Source organism: Melozone crissalis, unplaced genomic scaffold, assembly GCF_028551555.1.
Source record: "Melozone crissalis strain CALT ecotype California unplaced genomic scaffold, PUWL_Pcris_2 ptg000006l_1, whole genome shotgun sequence".
Taxonomy (NCBI): Eukaryota; Metazoa; Chordata; class Aves; order Passeriformes; family Passerellidae; genus Melozone; species Melozone crissalis.
Genome location: NW_026535784.1, coordinates 32,014,352 through 32,039,350, shown reverse-complemented (window position 1 = coordinate 32,039,350; position 24,999 = coordinate 32,014,352). Strand labels below are relative to the sequence as shown.

Here is a 24,999-nt window from a genome sequence, read left to right as displayed (position 1 = left end):
CGGCGCGGTACTCTGAGCAGCCCTCGAACAGCAGCCCCGGCCCAGGCCTGGCTCCCGGGGCCTGCAGGGCAGAGCCAGGCAGGGGTGTCGGTCCCACAGCCCCGGCCCGGGCCTGGCTCCCAGGGCCTGCAGGGCAGAGCCAGGGGGGCATGTCGGTCCCACAGCCCCGCCCGCGGGCAGCTCTTCAGCCCCGCAGCTCCTCAGCCCCGCTCCCGTCCCGGGCCCGCCCTGCAGCCAGCAGCGGGGAGCAGCGTGTTCCTTAGAAAACCTTTACTGAGAGAGGGAACACCGCCACCGAGTACAAAAAGCCCCACAGACACACGGACAAGCCCGGCCCCGGGCTCACAGGGCCGCCCCCAGCTGCAGCCCCCGCGCCCGGCTCAGGGCTCCAGCTGATCCAGGTCCTCCTCCCGCCGGCTGCCCAGGTGCTGCTCGATGATTTCGGCAAAGAGGCTCCTCTTCAGCAGGGTGTAAGCCAGGGGCAGCAGCTGGCCCACCGTCTTGTGGAAGTACTGCAGGGGAGAAGCAAAAACAAGAGCCGCCCTCGGCCTCAGTGGCTTGGTTAAGTCCAGGAGCAGCCCCAGCTCCTGGCTCTGCCCCATTCACACCGCGCCCTTCAACCCCTCCCAAAATGCCTGAGCACATCGTCCCTCATGCTACACCCAGGACAGCCACAGTAAGGGCAGGCGGGGTGCCCGAGCTGCCGCAGTGAGAGAGAAATCGAGCAGATGATGATCCCGCTCACTACAGCATCCCAAACTGGAGCCTGCAGGTGAAGTCCCCTATCCTGTCACAGTCCCGTGTCTCATCCCACCCCACAGTTTGAGGATTACAGTGGTACTTACAGTAACCATTTAAGAACTTCAAATGTATAAACATCAGAGCATATTTAGCATTTGCAATCATTATTGTACATGTAAGTCCATTGTATCTCTCAAACAAAGGGGACGATTCAAATTCTTTTCTACCTCTTGGTCTGCAGATAAAGTGTCAGTGTTTCTCTGGCTCTGTAAGCAAATGGCCAGGAAGGCTCCAGTCAGAACTGGAAAACAGCTCCAAGTAGGAGCTCCAAGAAAGGCAGGGACTTAACTGAGCAAAACTTATGTGTGAAGTCACTGTTTCTTCTATTTACTAAACTAGAAGATGAAGGTTTCTAATTCTAGAAACCAGTTGTAAAGTTACAGGTGTTCCAAGCTGCAGCACAAAACAGACAAGACACATTACAGTACTGTAAACACAATTTTTCACTGCAGGACTTTGTCAGTGGTTAGTGTCATGTGCTGAGAAGCACAAAGCTTGGAAGATGAGTATTTGCCTCCACCTACTCAGAAAAATGGGAGGAGCAGTTTCCTTCACTGCCCTTCCAGTTGTAAAAAGGATGTAAGCAGCTGAAGCAGCCTAGTCTGAAAGAAGGGCTCTAAATGAGCAGAATTTTGAAGAAAAATACCACACATTTTCAGATGCTGTATGGAACTTAAGAGAGCAGGGCATTAAGTCTAAGAAACACATTACGAATTTAACAGTGTATGGCAAGAGCAGTCAGTTTTCATACATTTCAATGGCTAAGTATTTTAACCAGTAGACAGCACAGCTCTTTTGGGTCTACATTTAGTATTGAAAAACAATCCTTCCCATGATACTCTGGAGCACCACTTAGCCAATAATAGTTTCGCTAGGAGCAGCTGTTTTGCAGGGGTTGCTATGATGATCCATTCATCTTAGGTAGATGTTGAAACTTCATGTGTTTTTTTCTAGCCATTAACTAATTACAGCCATGACCCTTTTCATCAGCAGGCCAGTAGTAATACAGCACAAAAATCATTAAGCACAATTTTTATGTGAATAAGTGCTATTAATTCAATGCCCTCACTGACAAGGTTCCCTGTTAGCAGAGAACTGGGGAGGAGACTCCCGGTGGGAGGTGCCCTATGCAGTACAGCCAGGCAGCTCACCTGGGTTCACATTCTTCCAGCTGGGGTTACTACAGCATCAGGCTGTTCCCTGATCAGGCTGAATATGGGTGCCTATACAAGTAGCTGGGGACAAGGGACTCCAGCTGTTCAGTGTACTTGGATCAGGCACTTCACACTCCACTTGTGGACTGCAGGATTGGGCCTTCACACACACAATTTTAAATTCAACATGGAATGATGTTGTGTGACTTTTTAACAGTCTTCATGAATTAAGAATATTCTTGTAGACCTCTAGTTTCCTAGGGATAATTAATCTACAGCAGAACAACTTCTAGCCCATGTATAAAATTATGCACTAATTTACTCACATGTGATCCATAGCAAAACAGGTCCATGCCCAGCTCATACCCCATTCCATAATCACATTCATCATTAGCAAACTGAACAAAGGTCAGCATTTCCTGAATGGGTGCAAAGGCCTTCACTCTCTCCTCATCAGTTGGAGCATCAACAATGGCCTTGCAAATTTTTTTAAGATTAGCTGCAAAAAACCAAAAGCAGATATTTAGATGCTTAAGTAAATAAATTTAATATTGCACAGAAGTATTCCGTGGCAAAACTATACCCATGTGCCACACTTACACGTAAGGTAAGTGGGCACACCCTGAACTGCTGGTGAAGCTTCCCCCTTTCCTTGGAAGCTCATTCTTGCCCCATGCCATCCCTCTCAGTTCCTCACAAAGGGAGACAAGCACTTGCGTGATGAAATTTCATCAAGGAACTGATTCTGCTTAAAATGACACTGGAAGAAGGTGGTGGATAAGAGATAAGCCCACACATCCCTGAATGTAGATCAGCTTTCTGATCTACTTCCAGCATGGCTTTGACAACACAAAATAAAAGATCACCTAAACTACTACTTAAGGTATTTTCACAGATTTAGCATTTTTCATTGAGTCTCATCTGGTTCCTTTAATGACAATACTTTGAGGTCAAGTGCGATGGTTAGGACTTCTACATTTTACTCCTATCAGTCAAATTTTTTAAGTAGAAAACATGAATGCAGTTGGTTTTTTACTGAGGGTTTTTTACTTTAAAAAAGCAGAGGGATACAGTAAACAACATGTTTACCATTTGTTTCAGGAAGTTCTCTGTATCCAACATCATTTTTGTCTACAGGAACGACTAGGCCTGCTCCATGAAATGCTTTGGTCACCACCTGAACAGAGAGACAGAAAATGGAACATAGCACCATGAGACAGTACTGTGACCTAAAAACAACTCACCTCATTAAACACTAACATCTGACTGCTGGCGGTCACACCTAACATGGTGTCCCGGCTCCGAGACATCAACTTAGTTTCAAATTATATTGCAGTTAATTTCAAGTACTGAAGTTTGAAATAACTGGAAATGCCATTTCAGTGAAATTCTGAATTCTAGGAACCCTTGCAGTTGCACTGTACTGCATTTGCTTAGTCCCCTACCGTAATTATTTTTAACAGGTATGCAAAAAATCTCTGTTTTTATCATCTATATCATCTTTAATGGTCCTGCTTTTAACAGATCCAACCCAACTATTTAGAACAATCTTCCATTTAAAGCAGTTTTCTCCATGGCCTCTATTTGTTCCAGTTTTTCGACTACTGTGCTTACTGAGTTGTTTTTGGTGGTGGTTTGTTCTTGTTTCATTTTCAATTGAATGCCAAGCTATGATTAAAGTGTTTTTATTAAATCCTATTATTTGGAACACATTTGTAGTAATCTTCCCTCTTTTGAAGCTTTATAGAGAGCTGATTACCTTGGGAAATTCCTAATGTAGCATCCTTACTGACTAGAAGGATGGAAAAACACAAACAGGAAGTAAATGAAAAAAAATTTAACAGAACTTAGTTCTCTCCAGTAGATGAGGAAAGTCATACTTTCTTATCTCTCTGTTTCATCTTCAGGGTTTTTTGTTCCAGAGAATAACCCAGTTCTTTTGCTGTTCTTGTTAGCTTTTCATCTATGTCTCTCAAAACAGCATTTTTCTTTTTATCAGCCACTTCCTTAAGTTTTTTTGACAAAAATAATCTGAAAATAGATGAAACATATCAAGAAAACAAAAAAAAATTAATAGCCTTTTAAACGTTAAACCTCTAGATCTTAACAACAAAGATTAGCAGTCCTGTGTTTAATCACACAGAGACTTGAAAATGCAAGCCTCTTAAGAAGAGGCAAGAAAATAGTTTGGCATATCCAGAACTTGGGCTTTTCTCATCTGTACCTGCATTACAATCTAGCTTATGCAATCTGGTGCTCAAGGTTCTCCAGCCTCAGTAACTGTTCATCTTTCTATCTTAAGAATTCAGTTTGCTCTTTCTGTGCTATATACACCATTTGTCATCCAAGTCATGCACATAAATACATATTTATGAGCTTCCCCATGGTACTTTCAAAACACATGTCCTCGTTTAACTCTGCAGTGCACAAGGGTTCTTTTGCAGAAGCATTCTTCAGTCTGCTTTCACTGACTGACACGTGCCTGTTCTTAGAGAGCTTTCATTTTTAACCAGCAGGGATGAGGTCAGTTGTTTACCTTCCTGACACAGGAACACGTAAAGTTCCTTGAATCAGACTGAACTACATATCCACATCAGGGTTATCCTGCCACAGGGCAGAAATAGTATTTCTTGTAGATATTGATTATATACAAAAATAATGTATTTTTATGTAGACAAGAACAAGAGACAGATGCTATTATCTACTACGATACTCAGATTTCCTTCACCATTATTTGAGATGCCCTTTCTCTACTTACAAAACAATTTTAACACAGCCTCTAAATTGCAAAAAAATATCCACTGGATGTCTCAGCCAATATATTTAAGGAATGATGTAATTAACACTTATTTATTTTAGTTTTGAAAGGAAAATATTGTTAAAAAGCCTACAAAGGCTTTAGAGAGAATCTTAAAGCTTGCCAACAGGGGCAGAAAATAAGTGAGGGTTTCTTAAGAAAGCCATATAATAAGTTAGCTTTGTTATTCCACATCCCACCTCCCAATTAACAATTTCTCTCCATTCTGTTCTTTGTAAATAAAAGTAAATATGAACCTTACTTGACTGCAGCAAAGACATTATCACCAACTTGTGAAATCACACAACCCTTCTTTGCTTCATTTGCACCAACCCACACTGGCAGCTCATCTGGCACATCCCTATTGATGAAAAAGCACACACAAAACAGTCAAGCTGTGTCCATTTCTCCTATTTCAAAGTAAAACTAAATTTGCCTCCTCACTATGCTGCCATCTCCTTCAGAACCCAACCAAGAAATGCCCTTAGATCTAAAGCTCTAAAATCTTACAGCAAGCCTTGAAAAGAGCTTGCATCCACACATTTCCTTCTGGTAACTTGATTTTTTCTCCGCAACACGGCAAAAGTTAAAGATTAGTGAGTGAAGGTGCTTTGGATGGCTGGAGGAGGCAGATTAATAAATATTTAAGTCTAGTCTTCAACTCCTGTTACTGCAAACTTTTTTAATAAAAAGATAAAGCCACATGTTGATGTCTTACTACAAAAAAGAAAGACTCTTGCTTGGTGATAGCACACAAGTTCTGTTTCATGGAAAAAGAGAACAAAAGCTATGCATAGTTGTAGTGGAACAAGGGCACACAGGAAACAAAATACCTGAAATATCCCATGTGATACTGTGTTCTGCTATCCCCAACAAGTATAGTCTGAAATTCTGGGGGATCATAGAAGAATCTCCAATGAAGATTGAAGTTCACATCTGTTGATTTTGCTTTTTTGTGTTTTCCAGCAAGAATATCATATGGTCCAACCAGCTTAAGTCCAACACTTGACACAAGTGCGTCTGAAAGGCAAACCATCAATCAGGTGCACATCTAGACCGGGAAGTTCTGGTGTTGCTCAGGTACTGAAAGTTCCCATAAATTCAGTCAAACACTATTCACTAGACAAGGAAAGCTAAGAATTTATTTGTCCAGATAGTTTTCATTCAAGAGTTACTACAATTCTAATAAAAAGTAGCCACCCAGCCACAGTCCAACGTCAGGATGCAGATTGGTCATGAGTGTCTCCCCCAGGGCTCTGAACTGGAACCAGTATTGTTTAATATTCATCTTTATCAACTACACAAGACTGGACCAGCAAACTTCAGCAACTTTGCAGGTGACCAAGCTGAGGGGTGCAGATGACACTCCTGAAGGATGGGATGCCATCCCAAGGGATGTGGACAACCTCAAGAATTGGGCCCATGGGAATCTCTTCAGGTTTAACAAGACCAAGTGGTCTTGGAAGGTTGTGCTAGGTTCATGCCTAGCCTGGTATCAACACAGGCTAGGCATGAACAGATGGAGAGCAGCCCTGCCCAGAAGGGCTTTGGGGTGCTGCTAAGTGAGAGGCTGGACATGACCTGGCCATGGGCACCCCCAGCCCTGAGAGCCAAACATGTCCTGGGCTGCATCCAGAGCAGGGTGGGCAGCAGGGCCAGGGAGGGGATTCTGCCCCTCTGCTCTGCTCAGACTCCACCTGCAGGGCTGCATCAGCTCCAGGGCTGTCAGCACACCAAGGTCAGGGACCAGCTGGAGTGGGTCCAGAAGAGGGTCATGAAGATAAGAGGCCTAGAGCACCTCTCCTATAGAGATGGGCTGAGAGGGCTTTGGTTGTTCATTTTGGAGACCAAAAGGCTCCAGGGACTTGACTGCAGCTTTTCAGTACTTTAGGTATTGAAGATAAGGACAAACATTTTAGCAGGGCCTGTAGCAAGAGAACAAGGGGTAATGGTTCTTAACTAAAACAGGGTAGATTCAGGCTAAATACAAAAACAAAAAGGCATTATGATGCAGGTGGTGAAACACTGGAACAGGTTACCCAGAGACACAGTGGATGACCTAAAAACATTTAAGGCTGGGCTGGACCCAGTTCTGAGCACCTGGCTCTGTTGAAGATGTCTCTTCTCAGTGTAGGGAGTTTGACTAGATCACCTTTAAAGGTCCCTTCCAACCCAAACCATTCTGACTCTGAAAGACACTGTCATTTCTAAAGCACAGAGGGATGCCACATTCTGTTATGTAATAAACTTGAGAGGTTGAAATCCAGATTTAGTAGTGCTTACACTGAGTAAAGTCCTTTCAACCTCTCATCCCACCAGCAAGGAGGCTGTGGGGGTACAAGAAGCTGAGACAGGATGCACCTGGGACAGCTGATCCCAAGTGACCAAAGGGATATTCCACAGCATATGGCATCACGCTCAGCATGACAGAGACCTGCTTTCTTGGAGAAGGCTGAACACCTGCCTGCACATGGGGGGGTGGTGAATTAATTCCTTGTTTTGCTTTGCTTGTGGCTTTTGCTTGCCCTATTAAACTGTCTTCAGCTCAACCCACATGTTTTCTCACCTTCACCCTTTCAATTCTCTCTCACCAAGGGGGAGTGAGCAAGTGCCTATGTGGTGCTTAGTTGGTAACTGGGATTAAACCATGATACATGAAGAAACTTGAGTTCCATACTAAACATTTTAAATGCACCTGTGAGAAAGGCAGATGGAGACCACATTTAGTCCCTTTGCATGGCATAACTTCAGCAGTTACATTTTAGAAAGCTTGAAGTGTACATCTTGGTGATTATAACCAGTGTTTTAGTTTACACTCAAGTAGATATCCTCCACCTCAAGTGAGAAGCTGCAGCTTCACTAAAATGCATCTGACCAACTCCTGTTTGCCTGCTTTCAGGAGTGAAAGATAGAAGAGGCAAAATTTAAAACCTCACCACTTGGTTTCTCAGGATCTAGCTCCTCACAAAACTTCCAAAACTGGTAGAAGTCCTCAGGCAGTCTAAGCTGATAGCATGTTTCTGCTTCTTGGCAAAGACTATCAGGAATATCTGCCTGGTTTGATCGTCTCTTCTTGACAGCTCCATTTTTTTCACTCTGTAGATTGAAAAAAAAAAAAAAAAATCCAACCCAAAAGTTAATTTAGTTGCTTTCTCTCAGCTCTACCAAAGGAGTCTACAAAGCTTTTATACTAATGGAAGAACAAGGATTAGATCCATTAGGACGTGTTCATTAGTTAAAGCAGTATATATACAGCCTAGAACATCTGTTTTGGACAGAACCCATTAAAAGTGCAGTCTGACAAATGTACTAAACATGTCTGCAGCAGCAAACTGCTACTCTGATATTAATGGGTCAATATAATCAACAGAAGCACTTCTGTTAGTTAATTAAGCAAAGGACCAGGCAATCCTAAAGTTTAATTTAATTCTACATTGCTCTAAAATGAGCATTTCCAATCACACTGTGGGCAGCATACAATATGTTTGTGTGTTTTAAAGACAGTTCAAAGTACGAATACAATTTTGTCAAATAAAATAATACAGCTAAACTCCTCTGGTCTCTACTATTTTAACTACTGTGCTATGCAACATCACGACTACTGCAGTTTCCAGTGCAGCACTTTAGAAGCAGCTTAGAGGTAAAGTTGCTTTTAAAAACTACGTAACGTGAGCTGAAGCAGGCTAGGAAACGATCCACGGGCACACTCTACTGGGGCAGTAGCCTCAATCACCGCATTCCCACATAAGTCTCCACGAACTGGTAGGAATCGCTACCCTCCATTTGAAAGAACATAAAATAAAATAAATATGTAAGAACAAGAAAGAAAGCCTGTTGCTAAAGAGAGCATCTCCGAAACAGGGCCGCCGCCAGGCAAGCCGGGTCGCGGCGTGTGTCGCCGTTCGCGGCGCGGTCCCGCCGGGATGATGCGGCGGCCGGCGGGCCCGGCGCACCCCGAGCGCGGCGGTGCCCGCGCCGAGGAGCGGCTGCCGCGCAGGAGAACGCGGGGCCCTGAGTCTGTCCCCAAAGCCACCGAGCGAAACAGAACGCGGGGCAAGGAGACAGCGGGCCGACAGACATCCCAAGGCACCCGCGCGGTGCAGGCCCGCGTCCCGCAGCCCCACCTGCTCTCCGGCCGCTCCCGCCGCGCCGCGCGGCCTCCGCTTCCCGCCACCTGCCATGCGCTCCCGCCGCCCGCATCCCGCGCGCCCCCGCGCCTGCGCAGCCCCGGCCCCGCGCGCCGGCCGCCAGGGAGCGTGAGGGGCTCTGAGGGGCGGGGGCCGCCGGCAGCCCCGACTCTGGCAGGGCCGCCACAGCGGCGAACCGAGGGCAGGGACGGGGCGCGGCAAGGGGCGCAGTTCACCCCGGGTGGCGAATACGGCTGGTGCCGGAGACACGTCGGGAGCTCGCCGCCATGTTCCCTCAGCGGTAGATAGATCGCATAGATATGCTTTGGAGGCTGATTTTTTAAAATCCTGCTTACATATACGTGCAAATTCCTGTAATATGGGTTAGGGTGGTGCATTGGGATCACACAGAGGAAGAGACGACCTGAAATGTAATCATCTCTAAAGCATAGGAGAGAGGAAGCAATACAGGTTTTCAGTACAAATGGAAAAAAAAAAAAAAAAAAAGGCCCAATCCCCTAATCTTCTGCTTTAGCAATTGACAGCTGCCAGGAATATGAAAACAGCATCACAGCTTGTGTTCAGTGAAAGAGCGGAGGCAGCCGTGTGTAACATGCCACAAGTTTAGAGCAGCCCATAATCACATTATGCAACATCCGCTTACTCCGCTCTGCATGGGAGAGGGCCCGGAACGCCAGCGGCACAGGAGGCGGCAGTGGGAAGCTGGTTATATATAAACCCTCACTTTTTTTGTTTCAGTAAGCGAGATCGCAGTGAGTTTATTTCAAGAAACATTATGTAGTTAAGCTACAGGAATTGGTGAACTCACAGTGCCTACCAGAGCGAAAGATGCGTGTATGGCATAAATAAATACCATTAGATCTTTTTATCCTGCAGTCTGTTAAGGCTGTAAATATTTGCTGTGGTAAAGGTTGTTAGCTTAGGTCCAGGAATAAGCTGCAGTGCGTTTCAGCCTCCTGACAGCTGTATGACTCACACAAAAGCTCGATGATGTTAAGTCAGGCTACAGCACTCACTTTTAAGAGTTACACACAAGTCACAGGAAACTTGATCCTGACTGATGGATAGTACTGCCTGTACTTACAACAGCGAGGTTTGCTATGATGTAGATGCAGAACCAAGTCTGCATCAAAGTCTCCTTTCTCACATGGAAAAATTATTGTTTAAAACAGCATAGCTGTTGTTTGCTTAGCAGAATCCTGCATACACAAGGAAGGAATATTAAATTTCACATCCAAACCTTGTTTAACGATTTACATTTCATTGCCTGAGGTTAAGTAGAAACGAAGCACAAAAGCTTACTAAGAAACCACAAACCTAATTTTCTTTCAGAAAAGTGTCAAGAGTACTAGCCTGAGGTTTCTTTGGGAAATGCTTTATAGAATTAAATTATGAGTCTCCCTCATAATTTCTACTACACAAAACCTTAACCATAGTGGAGGCTAGGGGAAACGTCACCCAAAGGAAAAACAAGTAAATAAGGTCAGCATGAAAGCATTTACCTTTACTTTGAGTCAAGAAAACAGCAGCTTTCCAGAGTTTTCTACCTTTAAAGAGATTGACTTCTGCCTCTAACAATATTTTGCATTACAGCATTGAAGCAGAAGTAAAGTAAGCATCAAATAAATTTGTAGTGGCCCCCATTTTAGATATGCCAATACCTCACAAGGCACACTTTTACTGGAAAGAATGCAAACTGACTAGAAAAATACTCCTACGCTGACTCAGTGCTTGTGCTAGGTGTCCAAAGCCTAACTTGGAGTGATTTTACCACTGAACATACAGCTCATGAGCTTTATTGATCAATCAATTTTTTTTATTCTTTTCTCCACACAAGCTGTTAAAGACTCCAAGAGCACCTCTCTTCTAGAACAGCCCACAGTTTGGAAATAACCCAGGAAAGAAAAAAGTGCATAATCCAAGGAGGAGGATACAAAATGCTCTCCATCTGAGAATCCTGGTCTCTTACACTTTCCAGGCAGGTACCCCAGCCACTAGATTATTGGTTAAGAATTGCCAGTGTTTGGCCATACTTAAGCTAAAATGTAATTTTTAAAATACTTTTATGTGTGTATGTATATAGTGTAACTCAATCTTTTATAAGTACCTTCCAAACAATTTTGGAATGAGTACCTCAAAAGAAATAGGTAATGAAATACCCAGTTACCTCATCCTGTCTTTTCAGGCTTGGAGTATGAGGTAAGTAGCTCAGTTCCATTAAGATTGTCATGGTGGTTGTGTTTAGAAAAGTAACTTTGCATGGCTGGATAGATAAAAAGAGTATATTTTAGTTTAGAGGCATCTAGTCCCAGGTGGCAGCTGATGAGATCTTTTCCAAACAGCAGTTTGGAGCCTAAGTATGTGCTTTAGATTGAATAAACCCTTTCAGTTTCTCTTCAGCTGAGTCTGCCCTCAGCAGTTCTTCTCTGAAACGTGGAAATGGATTGTGGGGTGCCGCTGTAGAGGCCCTTAGACAAGAAATGCTAACATACTGAATGATCATTCTGTCCACCATAGTAACTTTTTCCTCTCTGTGAGCAAGTGGTAGCTCCTTCTGTATGAGAAGTAAGAACAAATTATCTTACTCCTCTTATAGGAGGATACAAAGTCCTAGATTTGAAAAGAATATATGATTTGATACTGGTAGTCATATTTTCATTCATTCTGGTAACAACCTGTAAGGCTGTAACAAGGAAGACTTTTTACAAAGGATAAATAACTACAGCAGAATTCATAATACAGTATTTTAAAGCCTCCCCTTCAAGCTAGAAAACATAGCCTCCTGTGTATGTGCCACCAGACTTCTGAATCATGATAAACTGAGATTATCTCAAGATAATTATCTGCAAATTAGCTTTATCTAGCTCTCCAGTCATCAGTATGATTAATCCCACTCTGAAGTGGGCCTAATTTCTTTTTATTTAGATTGTTTTTGTTTTATTTATAACTACAGGAAGAGATTTTGTGAGAAACTACAGAACTGAAGCATGCTTCCTTGAAACAAAGCTTTTCAGACCTGCTTTCTCAAAAACTATTGTAGATACTTCCTGTGTATACACACACACGTATTTCCTGATACATTTTATTTGCCTCTTGAGGCTAGCAAGATTTTTTCCTCTTCTGTGTTCATTTCCAAGATTAGTGCTTAATATCCAAAGTAACCAAAGTATGCTCCATGCTGTGCAAAAAAAAAAACAACCCAAAAATCAACCCTCTCAGTTTTCAGTTTCAGAGTTTTATGGATATGAATTATTGTGGAAAAAGCTTTCATGATTCAAAAGCCAGAACAATAAACTTTGTTTATTGTTTACTCTAGTACTTTTCTAGCAGGTACTAGAAAGAAGGAAAGAAGACTTGCAGGTTGTTGAAATCAGGTTTTTCCTTCCTCACTGCCATTTACTGACTCTTTCATGCTCAGAGCTTTCTGTCAGAGTTCATTGCTTTCCTCCCAGCCCTTACAAGGTGAAGATTTGCTCAGCTGTGAAAAGCACCACAAGTAAACTAAGCTACACTGATCCAGATATTCTGTGCTGAGATGTTGGAGATCTCTAAGGACAGGGATCGCCAAGACAAGATATCTATCTGGTCTGGACTGCATTAGCAAATTAGATGGGATACAATACATATGGTTCACAAGCTATTTTTCCCCACCCTCCATCATGTGCAGCTGAAAGGTAGCTGTTTATGTTACTTATGGTAGGTAGCTTCAGAGAGTACCTAAGCAGCAAGGGATACATGTGTTCAGTTCCTCAGTCACCACAACATACTGATAACTAGCCTCTGCAGTACAAACATAGATAAAATCTCACTTCTGCTCAAGGACTAGATTTTTGCCAAAATGATACTGCCTTTCTCTTGACACAAGAGGGAGCTATCTAAATTCTTTTTTTAAAAAAGCAGTATAAAAATGAGGACAAAAATACCTGAATAGACAAGTGGCCACATTGATGTCCTTTCATTGTGGACATCTTATTTCTCAATCCTAGATAATTTTGTGTTATTCTATGTAGCCACAGTGTATGTAGCAGCTGCTGGATTTTTCTGTGTACAGCTATAACTTTGGGAATGTACTGAATGCAGTGTGGCACAAAAGCAGTGAAATTATTCTATTTAAAAATAGATTTAACACTGCAGTTTATGTGATGGTTCTTACTGAATTGCTTTACAAAACTGCCAGCCTTGGTCTCAGGTTAAGCCTCACATAATCCTCAGATCACACAGAGCCTCTTGTTCCTTGGGTTATTAGCTTCTGTAGGGCAGCTCCACATTTCCAGGTTCACTGAAGGACACATCCTCCCTTTCACCAAAATAAGGATGAGCAGGAGCTGTGGACACTTTTCAAGGTCAAAGCCAAGATTCGTCTCCGGGAGGGTTGGGAGCGAGCGGTGCTGCAGCAGAGCACAAGGACACACAGTGTTTCCTCTGCTGACTCATCACCTCACTGCTGCTTGTGCTGACAGGTTGTCCTGGATCCCTGCCAGCTCCCCTTGCAGTTCTGCAAGGAAGGCTACATACACCACGGTGAATGAAAAAATACAGCGCAGAGGAGAAGTCATAACTGGGAGAAAATTGATCAGGGTACTGGAGGACATCTGTTTCCTGAGACAGCCTGGAGGCTTCAGGATACTTTGTGTTGTGAATGTTTAAAAAGGAGTATGGGTGAAGATAACACAGTAGTCTTTCTGTGAAGGACTTGAAATTAGATAAATATTTTAGAATATAAATTAATATTTAGGCATCCATTCGGTGAGCCTTGCAATAACTGCTCTTGACAAGAGTGTAAAGTGACAGCTTGATACTACTGTAATCCAGCATTTGAACAACTATTATTTAGATCTGGCAGCTACCAGTAGACTATGATTTTATGGTGGCAGTAGTATTTTACTGCAAGCCAAACCCTTTCTTTCTGCTCTAATTTGAATACAGGAGAACCACTGTGATTGCATAAATTATGAGTGCTTGGAACACAGAGCATCTATGCTATTCTGCATTGAAATGACTTGTTAGTCCTGTGGTTGTACAGAACTGCAATTTACATAGGACCATTTGCCATAGGCATCAGTTAAAGTTTACAGATGGCCATAGATGTGCTGTTATAAGTTGCCTGGTTTACTTAGAAGTACAGCCATGTATGTTTGAAGCACAGTGAGGCACAGCTCATCTGAATGCATTATCCCAGGAAGTTAGGAGTTTTCCTGTAAGAATCTACTCCTATAAAAGGGCTGCTAATGTGAATTCCTATCAAAAATAATGTTTTCCCTTGTGAAAGTAAACCACAGAGTTAGTAAGTCTAATCCAGTTTTATTTCTGGTCAGCTGTTGAGGCCAGGATAGATTGAACCAGGCAATCTAGGTACTATTTTGGCGGGGGGAGGGGGGGGGGGAGTATGTTTTTTTGTCATATATAGGTATTCTGGTTCTCTTCATCTATAATTCTCACTTTAAACTCTTGCCTGCATACATACAAAACACTGCATACAGGTAAGGAGGGAAAAAAAGTATCAAGTCAGGTTGGTGCCCCTGGACGTAATAAATGAAAAAGGAAAGTTTTTGGTCTGATACATAAAAATGAAAGTAGCCTAATAGCAAGTAAATTAAAGTCAATGACTACTTTGTAGATACCCTTTGTGAGGTTTCATATTTCTGATATGCAAGAACCACTTGATAAACATGTTTACCGGCGAGACAAACCCTTCTTGCATTGTTTTACCATTAGTAGCTCCTAAGATTGGCATGTCTTTCATATTGTATTAGTACACGCCACCTCCAGTCTTCAGTGTCAGAACTCAGGACCCTGTTTTCATGGGACAGTTTCCTCACACTGGGAGCAAGTCACATTCTGCTGTAACTGGGTATTAGGGTGACAGTCAATATGAATTATGGAATAATATGCATCCCCTAAGGTCTGGCTGATGGTATTAACTTTTTGTCTAGTACGTATGCTTTGGCTTCCTCCCCTGATAAACAGTGTGGTGAGGAGGTAGAAGATTGTGGCTCTGAGTCACTTCAGCTTAGGATACAGTGAGTCAGGAACTCAGCAGCTCAGTTGGGAGAATTGATCATATTCCTATTATCTGAGAGACACAGAATTGCTGGCTATAACTGACAGACAAAATTCTTCAGGGGCAGGGTAAATCCAGTTTTGTGTTTAACATCCTGTGGGGCAGTAGTCTAGATTTTCCAATAAACCATTTGCAAATCATAGATTTTGTAGCTATTACTGCTGGGAGAGTCCCTAAACTAGAGGATTGAGTATATGGTTTAGGGTGAACAATCCAATTATATTTAGCAACTTCTGTAAGAAACTTTTCTGCTTGCATTTTTCTGGACACCCTGGCAACCACAAAACATTAAAAGCAACAAAAACTGGTTTTTATGTAAGTCTTAAAGGCAGTACTAAAGTATAACATCGGCTTTAGACTTGTGTTCATATTTAAAATTCTTCCCTCAGACCTGCTCAGATGTTTCCACTCCATATGGCTTCTAGTGTGGCAATACAGTAAACTTCTGCTAGCTAGTAACACAAAACACCACATATTCTCACCGTGCCATTCCCAGCTAACAGCTTCAGTGCCTAGGGCTGTGTGACATTAGCACAGTCTGTTCCCAAATAAGTTACCCTTCCTGTCTATAAGCATAACTAATTAATTCAGGTGCACCACTGGAGCTGCCACAGCTCTACTCTTTCCAGTCTGGAACCAGTCAGCTGTGATGCTCACCTGGAATTGTTATGCCATGGCATTGCACAACATAGGGAGCCCTGAGAAAACATCCTACTCTGTTTTTTGTGATCCCACTCACCTTTCATCTGCCTGTTACTATAAGCTACCATAACCAAGTGCTGCAGCAGGAAAGTCTTTATGAAGCCCTCACCCATGGTTACAGCATAGGCAGAGACAATGACTCTGGCTAAGGCAGGCTTATGCCCAGTATTGGGAAACAGCCCTTCTCTCACTGGAGTGGTGCTGGGAGATGGCAGAGCCTGGCATTTCCCCTTGATGTTGTAGTCCTGGGCTTTCTGCTCCTTCCACAGAGCTGAATCTGCTTTTAGTGCAATAACCCAGCTAGGATAGGTTCCACTGGGAAGCTGCAAATACAGTATGCCCAAAAGACATTTCACACCACAGAGTGGTCCTGACATGTTTCCTCAACTTCAAGGAGCCTACTTAATAGCCCCAGAAAGTAATGAGCACTTCTTTCACAGTAGGATTTTGTCTTCAGCATCATCACTGGTCCTTGCTGAGATTTTGTAAGTATAAGCTTTGTCTCTGTTAAGAAATGCTACTTTTCACAAGCCACAATTGCCCACAGCTCTTAGGGATATTCTTGAATATAATGAAACTGCATTTGATCACCTACTTATGGTAGTCTGACAGCTTTGTATGCCACCAACTTAGTTACCAGCTCAATCCAAGCTTTAAGCACTCTTTTTTTCATAGGATACTGACAAAAATACACAGGCATTGCCTCTGTCTTGCAAGCTCTTATGGCACCCCTCCTGGGGACTCCTCAGGTAGCATTCAGTAGTACTGGCTAGCTAAGATGGCATTAAAAAATACCACATACCTCCCTCAATGAAAAATCCTTAACACTCCAAACCAAGAAAAAGCCTTAAAAAACAGCCCCAGTTAAGAACAACAAAAAAATACACCCAAAACCAAAAAACATGCAAAACAAACCCCACCACACAAAAAGCCAAAGTTATCAAGAGTCTCATGCAGGACTACACAAATGCAAATCTCCACATCCAGAGAGATGTTTCCCAATTTAGAGACCAAAAACTGTCTTAAGTTTATCAAGGCCACCTTTTTCAACAAACAGGAGAAGAATATTCATGTTGCATTGGTGAAAAATTATGGACAATGTGTCTCTTCATCCCCTTTGCATGTTATTCGGTACTTACGCAGGAAAACAATTTGATAATTACCTGTTGTATTTAAAAATGTGTTTTAAGCTTGGGAACACCACATACAAGATGCCTCAGGGCACAAACAATTTTGTCTTTTGTTTAGAGACAAATTGTTTCAGTTCTACCAAGTAACCCAAATCTTGCCAGTCAGCTCCCTTGTATTTGACCGTTTTTTTAGCCATACTCAATCTGAAGACAACTTAGCTAGTACCTCTGCTAATCAGCACTTGTTGCTTTCTCAGCAAAAAGATAAATACACCAGCTATTGTAAGACAATCTCCTTATTCTATTTTTCTCAGAGCAAAAGGGAATAAAACCCTCTTATTAAATTACATGTGCCAACAGATTAAGAAAACAAACAACTCCCAATGAAAATTCTTACCATTGCAGGTCACGAAAACAAAGCAAACAAAGCTGAAGCAGGCCAGAAAGCTGTTACTCTATGAAAAAAGCTGCATGCTTTCTTTTCAGGAGCCTTGTTCTCTTTTATAGTGTGCTCGTTCCAAGGTATCAGCACTGGCTGTTGGGTTGCAGGGTCTCAGCTGTACCTGCTTCCTGGCCATTTAACCCCTGTCTTTCTGGTCCCAGTTTTCAACAGATCTAAATGCAAAAAAAAATGCTTAAGGTTTTGGATTGTTCAGTAGGACATAGCTTAAAGCATTTGTAGTACCCCACAAAACACAACATAACATAACTGCTTTTCTCCTGCAGAATTTCTTATTTTTTCCCTTAATTGTTCAATTTTCCTTTTTTTATTTATCTGCTCTCCCATTTGTTGCCTATCAGAAGAGATAACAGGTGTAAAAGTTCATATGAAAAAGAAAAGGAGGAAGCTAGGCAGGGACCTCATCACAGAAAATTCATTCATTTATATGGAAATTACAACTCTGGTTTTGTTTTGTTGCAGTGACAAGGCTGGCTTAAAAGAATAGCAGAACTTCTTTCATTGATTCTATCAGTCAAGTAATTCTGTGTAACTAGAGGGAGCTAATTATGAAAAGTTATGAAAAGGAGGAATGAAGACCAGCAAATGGGATAGATGTTGCAAGAAGGATTTGTGAAAACTCTTGTTGAATTACTGCTAATTGTGCTTTCACTGTAATTGGACCATAGTGCATTAATAGTAAAGAAAAAAAATCTTGGATGTTACGAAAATGTTCTGAATGCCACTCCTTTTTAATGAAAACTTTTTAAAGTCTCAGTGTCTTCAGAGTGCCACCTACCCACTTAAACAGCTAAATATACCACATAAGCACTACTAGCACTACTGATTTTTTTTCAAATTGGTATCTGCTAGGTACTCAGTTTCTGTTGTCAGTCATGCATGTTCAAGTTTACAAAATATCATAAGACTTCTCAGAAAAATGCATTAAGTTAAACTAGTAAATTCTAACATATTTTAAGACGTATATTCATTACTGTATGTGAGCATTGTGATCAGTAATTACTTTAATTGTCTAAGAAAGAATGTAGGCACCTGTATTTCTGGAATGTTCTAGCAAGACCCTTTGTTCAGTTGTGCAAAGTGCTGTGGCTTTCAGCCAACTACCTGGCATTAAGCCATTGAATGTAATAGGCTACAATCTTTGTCAGACACCTTGGTTATATATAATTGTGGGATAACATCTCAGAAACCCTGTAGAAAAGCATTTGCTGTCTAAGTGTTCTTAAAGAAAAGGTCAACAGTATTTTTTCATATAATCACAGACAGACCTTCAAGATCACCTAGTTCCAGTCTCCCTGCCATGGGCTGGGATGCATTCCACAAGGCCAGGTGACTCAAAACACATCCAACCTGGCCTTGAGCACTTCCAGGCATGGGGCATCCCCAGCACTTCTAAGCAGCCTGTGCCAGTGATCATCACCCTCACAGTTAACAATTCTTTCCTAATACCAAATGTAAACCTATTTTCTGTCTGAAGCCAGTCCCCCTTGTCCTATCACAACATGCCTGTGTAAAAGGTCCCTCTCTGTCTCTCTTCTGGGCCCCTTTTAGGTACGTGGAGGCTGTTCTAAGGCCTCCCTGGAACCTTCTGTTTTCTAACCTGAGCAACCCCAATTCCCTCAGCCTGTCTTGATTGGAAAGGTGCTCCAGCCCTCTTATCATCTTCATGGACTTCCTCTGGACTTGCTCCAACAGGTCCATGTCCTTCTTATGTTGAGGACCTCCGAGTTGGATGCAGCACTCCAGATGGCATTTCATAAGAACAAAATGGGCAGAATCAACTTCCTTGACCTGCTGGCCACTCTGCTTTTGATGAAGCCCACAATGTGATTGGATTTCTGGGCTGCTAGCACATGTTACAGGGTCATGTCAACAAACACTCCCAAGTCCTTTTCCTCAGGGCTGCTCTCAATCCATTCTTGGCCAGCCTGTACTTGTGCTTTGAATTGCCCCAACTCAGGTGCAAGACCTTGCAGCTGGCTCAGCTGAACTGTCCAAGGTCCCTCTGGATACCATCCCTAACTTCCAGCCTGCTAGCTGCAGCACACAGCTTGGTGTCACAAGCAAATTTGCTGAGAGTGTGCTCAATAGAGCCTCCCATAGAGCAGGCAGTGAATCCAGTGCAAAGCAGGTTCCATGGTCAGTCAGTTATGTGAAAGGTGACCATCTGCTAGAGTCATAAGAAAATTATACAAAATTTGATTTGTACTTTGTAACAAGCTATCATTTAATTTTGCCATTATCTTCTCTCATATTCACACCATTAATATATAACCTTTGCTCTGTGATATGACTTATATGTTTTTCCTCCTTTTCAACTTCCCCCTTGCAACGTTTAACATTCTGTGTAAAATAGTTTTGATTTTGCTTCATGTTTTGGGGAAAAATATGTAAAAATCCAGAATAAATCAAATGAACCAGCAGAAATATAATTTGAAGAAGGCAGGTATTGTGGTGTGTACATACACCTGGAAACAGATAGAAAGCACAAAGGACCATTGTCATCCTACAGCACTCTAATCATCTTAGTATAACCTGATATTGGTAACCAAGTGTTTTTTGTAGTATGAGACAAAATCCAACATGTCAACAAAATGGAGAGTTTTGTCATGAGAAATATTAAGAATTGAAATAACTTAAAAAAATCTCTATTTTTGTTTCTTTAAAATAGGGAAAGGTGATTTTACCACATGGCTACTTAGAGTAACAGGAGGCAAGCAGTTAAATTTCCATAAATCAGAAAAAGTACTAAAAGTATTAACCTCTTACAGTTTCATCTTTTCCAATGCAAATGAAATACTGTAGGATATGGCTGCATTGCTGACTAATAATAATAGTACTTATCAGCAATGCTTAAATCAGTCTATAATCACAAGATTAGTTAGCATAATAATTTGGTTCTTTATTAATTAAGTAATTTGTAGCTGATTACTAACTCCTTGCATTTCTCAGAAATCCTTCTCCAGGATGGTGCTTTCTTTCTGCCGGTATGGTATTGCCTCAAGAGGGATGCAGCACAGCTGGTGAATGAGTCCATGTGCTTTTCCAAAAAAAGAGGTATCTTTTTTTTTTATAAAAAGGCATCTGGCACTTCTTATGTGGTTGGCACATATGATCTTTATTCCATGCAATTAATTTATTTCTCTCTCCCATTCAGTCCTGGGATTGAAATCCAACATCTTTGGATTTCACTGAACTGTTCCACAAGTGAAAAGTGGATTTCACTTTGTGGGAGCCTTAATCCAGTGGAGAATACAACATGTGGCTAAAGGTGTTGGGAATCCCTTGTGAGTATCCTTCAGAATACATAGAATAAGATGGATAGTGATAGTTCATTACATCTTGCTTTGAACAAAAAATGTGTTCATTTAAATGAATGGCTTTACTTAGTGGCCTTTGTGACCAAAGAAAGTTGTCATGGAAACCTTGATAGGATAATAACTACCTGCACAGAGCTATAAGGCCATAGAGACTGTGTAATCAGGTGGCCATTTATTCAGGAAGATGTGAGTTTCTGTCTAGGAAATGAGACTGGAATCAGTTGATTAAAATGGATCTGCTGTAGTAGGACTCAGTAATGAGATGCAGATATTTTTTTCTTTTCTATCAAAGACAATTACTGCATGGCACTTTCATTTATCCACTGGTAAAAATATTCTAAAACTGTTTAGAGGAACCAAGTGTGGATGCTAAAGAAGCTTTTGTTCCGGAAGTTAATTTTGTTCAAAGTTCTCCTCCCTTCCACATTGTTGCACTCTTATTGTAATTACCATGATTGTGTTCTTTCCTGTTAGGCTGGATATCTCTGCATTGCACTGCATTACATAGTGTACACATAACCAAAGTGCCAATTACACCACTTGAGATCAAGTGTTATCCTGTACAAAAAGAATGTGCTTAATTGGTCTTGTTTAATTTGAGCATTTCACAGTGCAAGTGCAAAGGACTAAAATAATCACACGATTGTAGTTGAAAATGTTGACAAAGTACTTGAAGTACTTCTGTGAAACAGACGGTTGGGAAGTTTATCCAGTCCTCTGAGTCATACTACTCTGGTTATCCAGGAATCCAGAATTCAAGCTGAATGTGGATACTTCCATATAGTTTTGGAGCAGTTTCCCAAATTCATCACGATTCTATGTAGTTATTACAAGAAAAAGAAGATGGGAACTGAAAAAAATGCCTTTTTTTTTTTTTTTAATTGGTACTAGGACTCTGAATCTCTCCAGGATCATGGCTTGTCTTTTAAAGCTATATAAGGTAACCATTAAGAAGCATCTAGTTATTTACACTGGCATCATGTTGGAGAGAGTTGTGTCTTAGATTGTAGACATCCCTTGTAGGATGATTAAAAATAAAATTGCAATCCAAACTGGCTCCCTCTGAGTCTCAAAACTGTCATGAAAGCAATCTGTTCCCACAGTACTGCTATACAGCAGGACTGGATGCAGTCAGGATGTGAATAAGGGTGCTGTTGAACAGCAAAACACATCCTCTGTAATATGACATGGAGAGCACATCAATCTGTGCAGAGCAAAGGGGGTCAATCAGGAACTGTAGCTCCTTTATGTGCAAAACTTAAAATAGCAAAGTACTAAAAATATATAGGGCTTCCAAAAGAAGGGACTTTGCTTTTTGGTTTTCAAAGCTAATGCTTACGCAATTTTGATCAAATATCTGCATGCATGAGGCAAATCAGTGGATCCAGTCAAGTGGTTGATACTCTGTAAGACTCCCTAAATAATATTCCTTTAAACAGATATTTACTAAGTAGAAAAATATCATGTATGAACAGAAAATAATGGAGTGGAGGATCGTTTTTTGCACAGGTGCTGAAGAAGAGTGAAAAGAGAGTCTGCATTTACTTCTGTAAGTAATTTTTCTACAGGGAGTAAAAGATTCATGAAACAATCTCTCTGATGGTTAAGGTAACTCTGCAACCACAAACATAGCCAAGTTGTTCCTCTTTTGAGAACACTGGTCTGCATACAGATGTGCTGTATCTCTGAAGAGAACAAGTAGTCTAAAGCATCTGTCTGACCCCTAGATACTTACATAATCAAGTGAAAATCTAAGTCTTGACTTCACCTACAAATTGACTGGATTCCTGCTGTTCAGCCTTAACTCAGGATCAATGTGAGTCTGTTTTGTGCTATTCTTACTCAAATGCATGCCCCTTAGAGGACAAACCAGTTAGAGTTTGTGCGGTGGTATCTTATTACTCTCATCAGAGCATTAAAAATAACAGTTCAATACAGTATTTAGTCCTGCACATGAAAGGTTTAGGTGTTAGAATGGATGATTGTTTCAGCTTACAAACCTGTTTAAAGACTGCTTTGTTATATATTTCTTCTATATAAATTGTGATAATAGCCCAGCCATGAAATAAATGTCCCCCAAGATAGATCCAGTCACTGAATGATTCTAACTGCAGCATAACTCACTAATGTGAACAGAGTAGCAGTTCACTGTCATATAATGAGTGAATCATTACTGTGGGAACCTATACTGCTATTTCTACCACAAATCGGAGACTCTGTCCTTTAGGAATGTTGTTCTGCCTGTATTCATTATTGTGTTTTTAACCTTCAACAATTAAAAATAATTTGAGGGCTATCCTCATGATTTGTTTTCCAAAAAAGTACCATGTAAAATGTTGACCTGAGACAATTTCATATCTATTTACAAACTGGGAAAGAATTATCATTTTTCTGAGTGTTGGGAGAGAATGAAGAAAACATGTAGTTTGAGTTTACTTTTTAAGCATTGCAGTTGTGACACTTGTGCCTAAACTGGGTCAAAATTATTTGGGTGATAAGAAAGAACTGCTTAAATGTTTTTCACAGTGGTAAGTCCTAGACCTTAGCCTGTCAGTTTATTGCCAGAAATCAGTTGCTGTCTTATAGAAATCAGGATTTTATATTACCTGTGTTATCTTTACCATGTGTTCAATAAACATTTATGATGGGCTGGCAATGTAAAAAAATCTCATCATTGATTATCTATTTGTCAAAAGATTTATGTATTTGTGTCTCCCACCAGTATTTTGTGTAGAGCAGATCTCTTTTGTTTGCTTGTGTCTTGCAGAACTTGGTTGTGTTTGTAAAAATCCACATGGCTCTCTTCTAGCATGTGGTAAATGAATAGAATTCACATAAATTCAAATTTTACTCAGAATCTCTAATGCTTTCTAATTCCTGTCTTACTTTCTGGTGAGCACTATTCTAGGAAGAGATGTCCTTTTGGCTTATGGAGTTAGATAGAGGAATGAGGAAGCACTGCAGGAGTATTCTGTGGGAGTTGATGCTAAAGAAACATGTCTCAAGGGGTGATTCAGCTCACTTCTTACATGTTGAACTCCCTATCAGTAGGAAAGCTGTGACTTTGTTCAGTTTTAAAATATGATATGTTGTCATATTTGAAATATGATATTCATCTCACAGAGGCTAGCTTTTGCTAAATTAAATTCATACTACTGGAGCAGCTCTGAATTATGATGTACAGTTGAAAGATTCTGTCACTATCAATATCCGAAAAAAGCTGTGCTAAAATTTTATTCTTTCTGCACCAGTAACTTTATGGTGGTCCCTGAATTCAATATTGGCAATGAAAATTGCTTGCAATGTAGCCTTAGGCTTTGACATTTTGGTTATCTGAGACATGGATACTCTAAGCTTTAGTCAATGTCTAAGGAATTAATGAATATTCATAAATTATTAAACTAAATACTCCCCCAAAAGTAGAGTACTGGGGGGAATTAGATACTTCTACTGCTGCTTTTCTATTTTGTGCTAGTCCTTACCACTTCTGAATTGTAGAAATAAATGTTGACTCCCGACACAGTAAAAATAGTAAAAATCATCTTGCTTACTTGCCTTGTATGCCAACAGTCAGGTCCTCTTCCCATGGACTGTGCTGTTGCAACACACCTGGTGCATACCAGCTGGGAAATAAATCTTATGCAAGGTTAAAAGTCTGATGAAAATATGTGTTGTTACAATAACAGTAGGTAAAATTGCACTTTTTCTTTTTACTTCATTTGTTCTAGAGCTTATCTTCCCATTTTCCTATCAATCCTTGATTAAATTTACAGTGTCAAGATCCACATGGTAATGTCCCTTTCTGTCTGCAAACCAGATTCTGTTGCTACCAGCATATGAAATAAATTATTTGATCAGTCCAGGTGCCTTTGGATCTCTGATATGAATGACCTTTGCCCATTTATATTTGGTCATCTGAAAGCAGCCTGTGAAATTGTGTCTTTCAGAATCTGTTGGTAACATACCGTTGCACTCTCATCATTCATTTCTGCTATATGATGGCTCGCAGTGTGACTGGAATTTCATAGGTACTTGGTTTCTCACCCTGAATCCTAGATGTCAGCAACTCTATACTGATGAATTGCATTTTTTAGACTCTCATAGTGTTAGCTGCTCTTAGAACCCACCAGTTCTAGATATTTGGGTTATTGGAATGTCTTGGGAAGTGATACTTTTCAGTCTTGTGTGCTTATCATCTTTTTACTGTGACAAAAAATTTTTGTGTTCCTTTTATCCTTTTATATAGCTATACTAAGGCAGTCATGCAAAAGTTCTCTGAATTCACTTCCACAATATATCAACAAAATTATTTAACATACCTTGTATTATATATATATATATAAATATATGCAATAATGCATATGACAGAAATTTTACATTTCTGAGTTAGAAACAGCAGTATAATAATCCACAATTTGCAAACATT

General features: G+C 41.0%; 1 protein-coding gene across 1 annotated transcript; it reads right to left on the bottom strand.

Moving 5' to 3' along the window:
• LOC128950711 (histone PARylation factor 1) lies at positions 1-8,951 on the bottom strand. Its single transcript, XM_054295625.1, has 8 exons — positions 8,877-8,951; positions 7,689-7,848; positions 5,586-5,772; positions 5,015-5,113; positions 3,836-3,986; positions 3,045-3,132; positions 2,282-2,454; positions 1-512 (listed from the first exon to the last, which is right to left on the bottom strand). Exons 1-8 carry the CDS (start codon positions 8,931-8,933, stop codon positions 381-383), a joined length of 1,047 nt encoding a protein of 348 aa, XP_054151600.1. The 5' UTR covers positions 8,934-8,951; the 3' UTR covers positions 1-380.
• Positions 8,952-24,999: the final 16,048 nt, after the last annotated feature.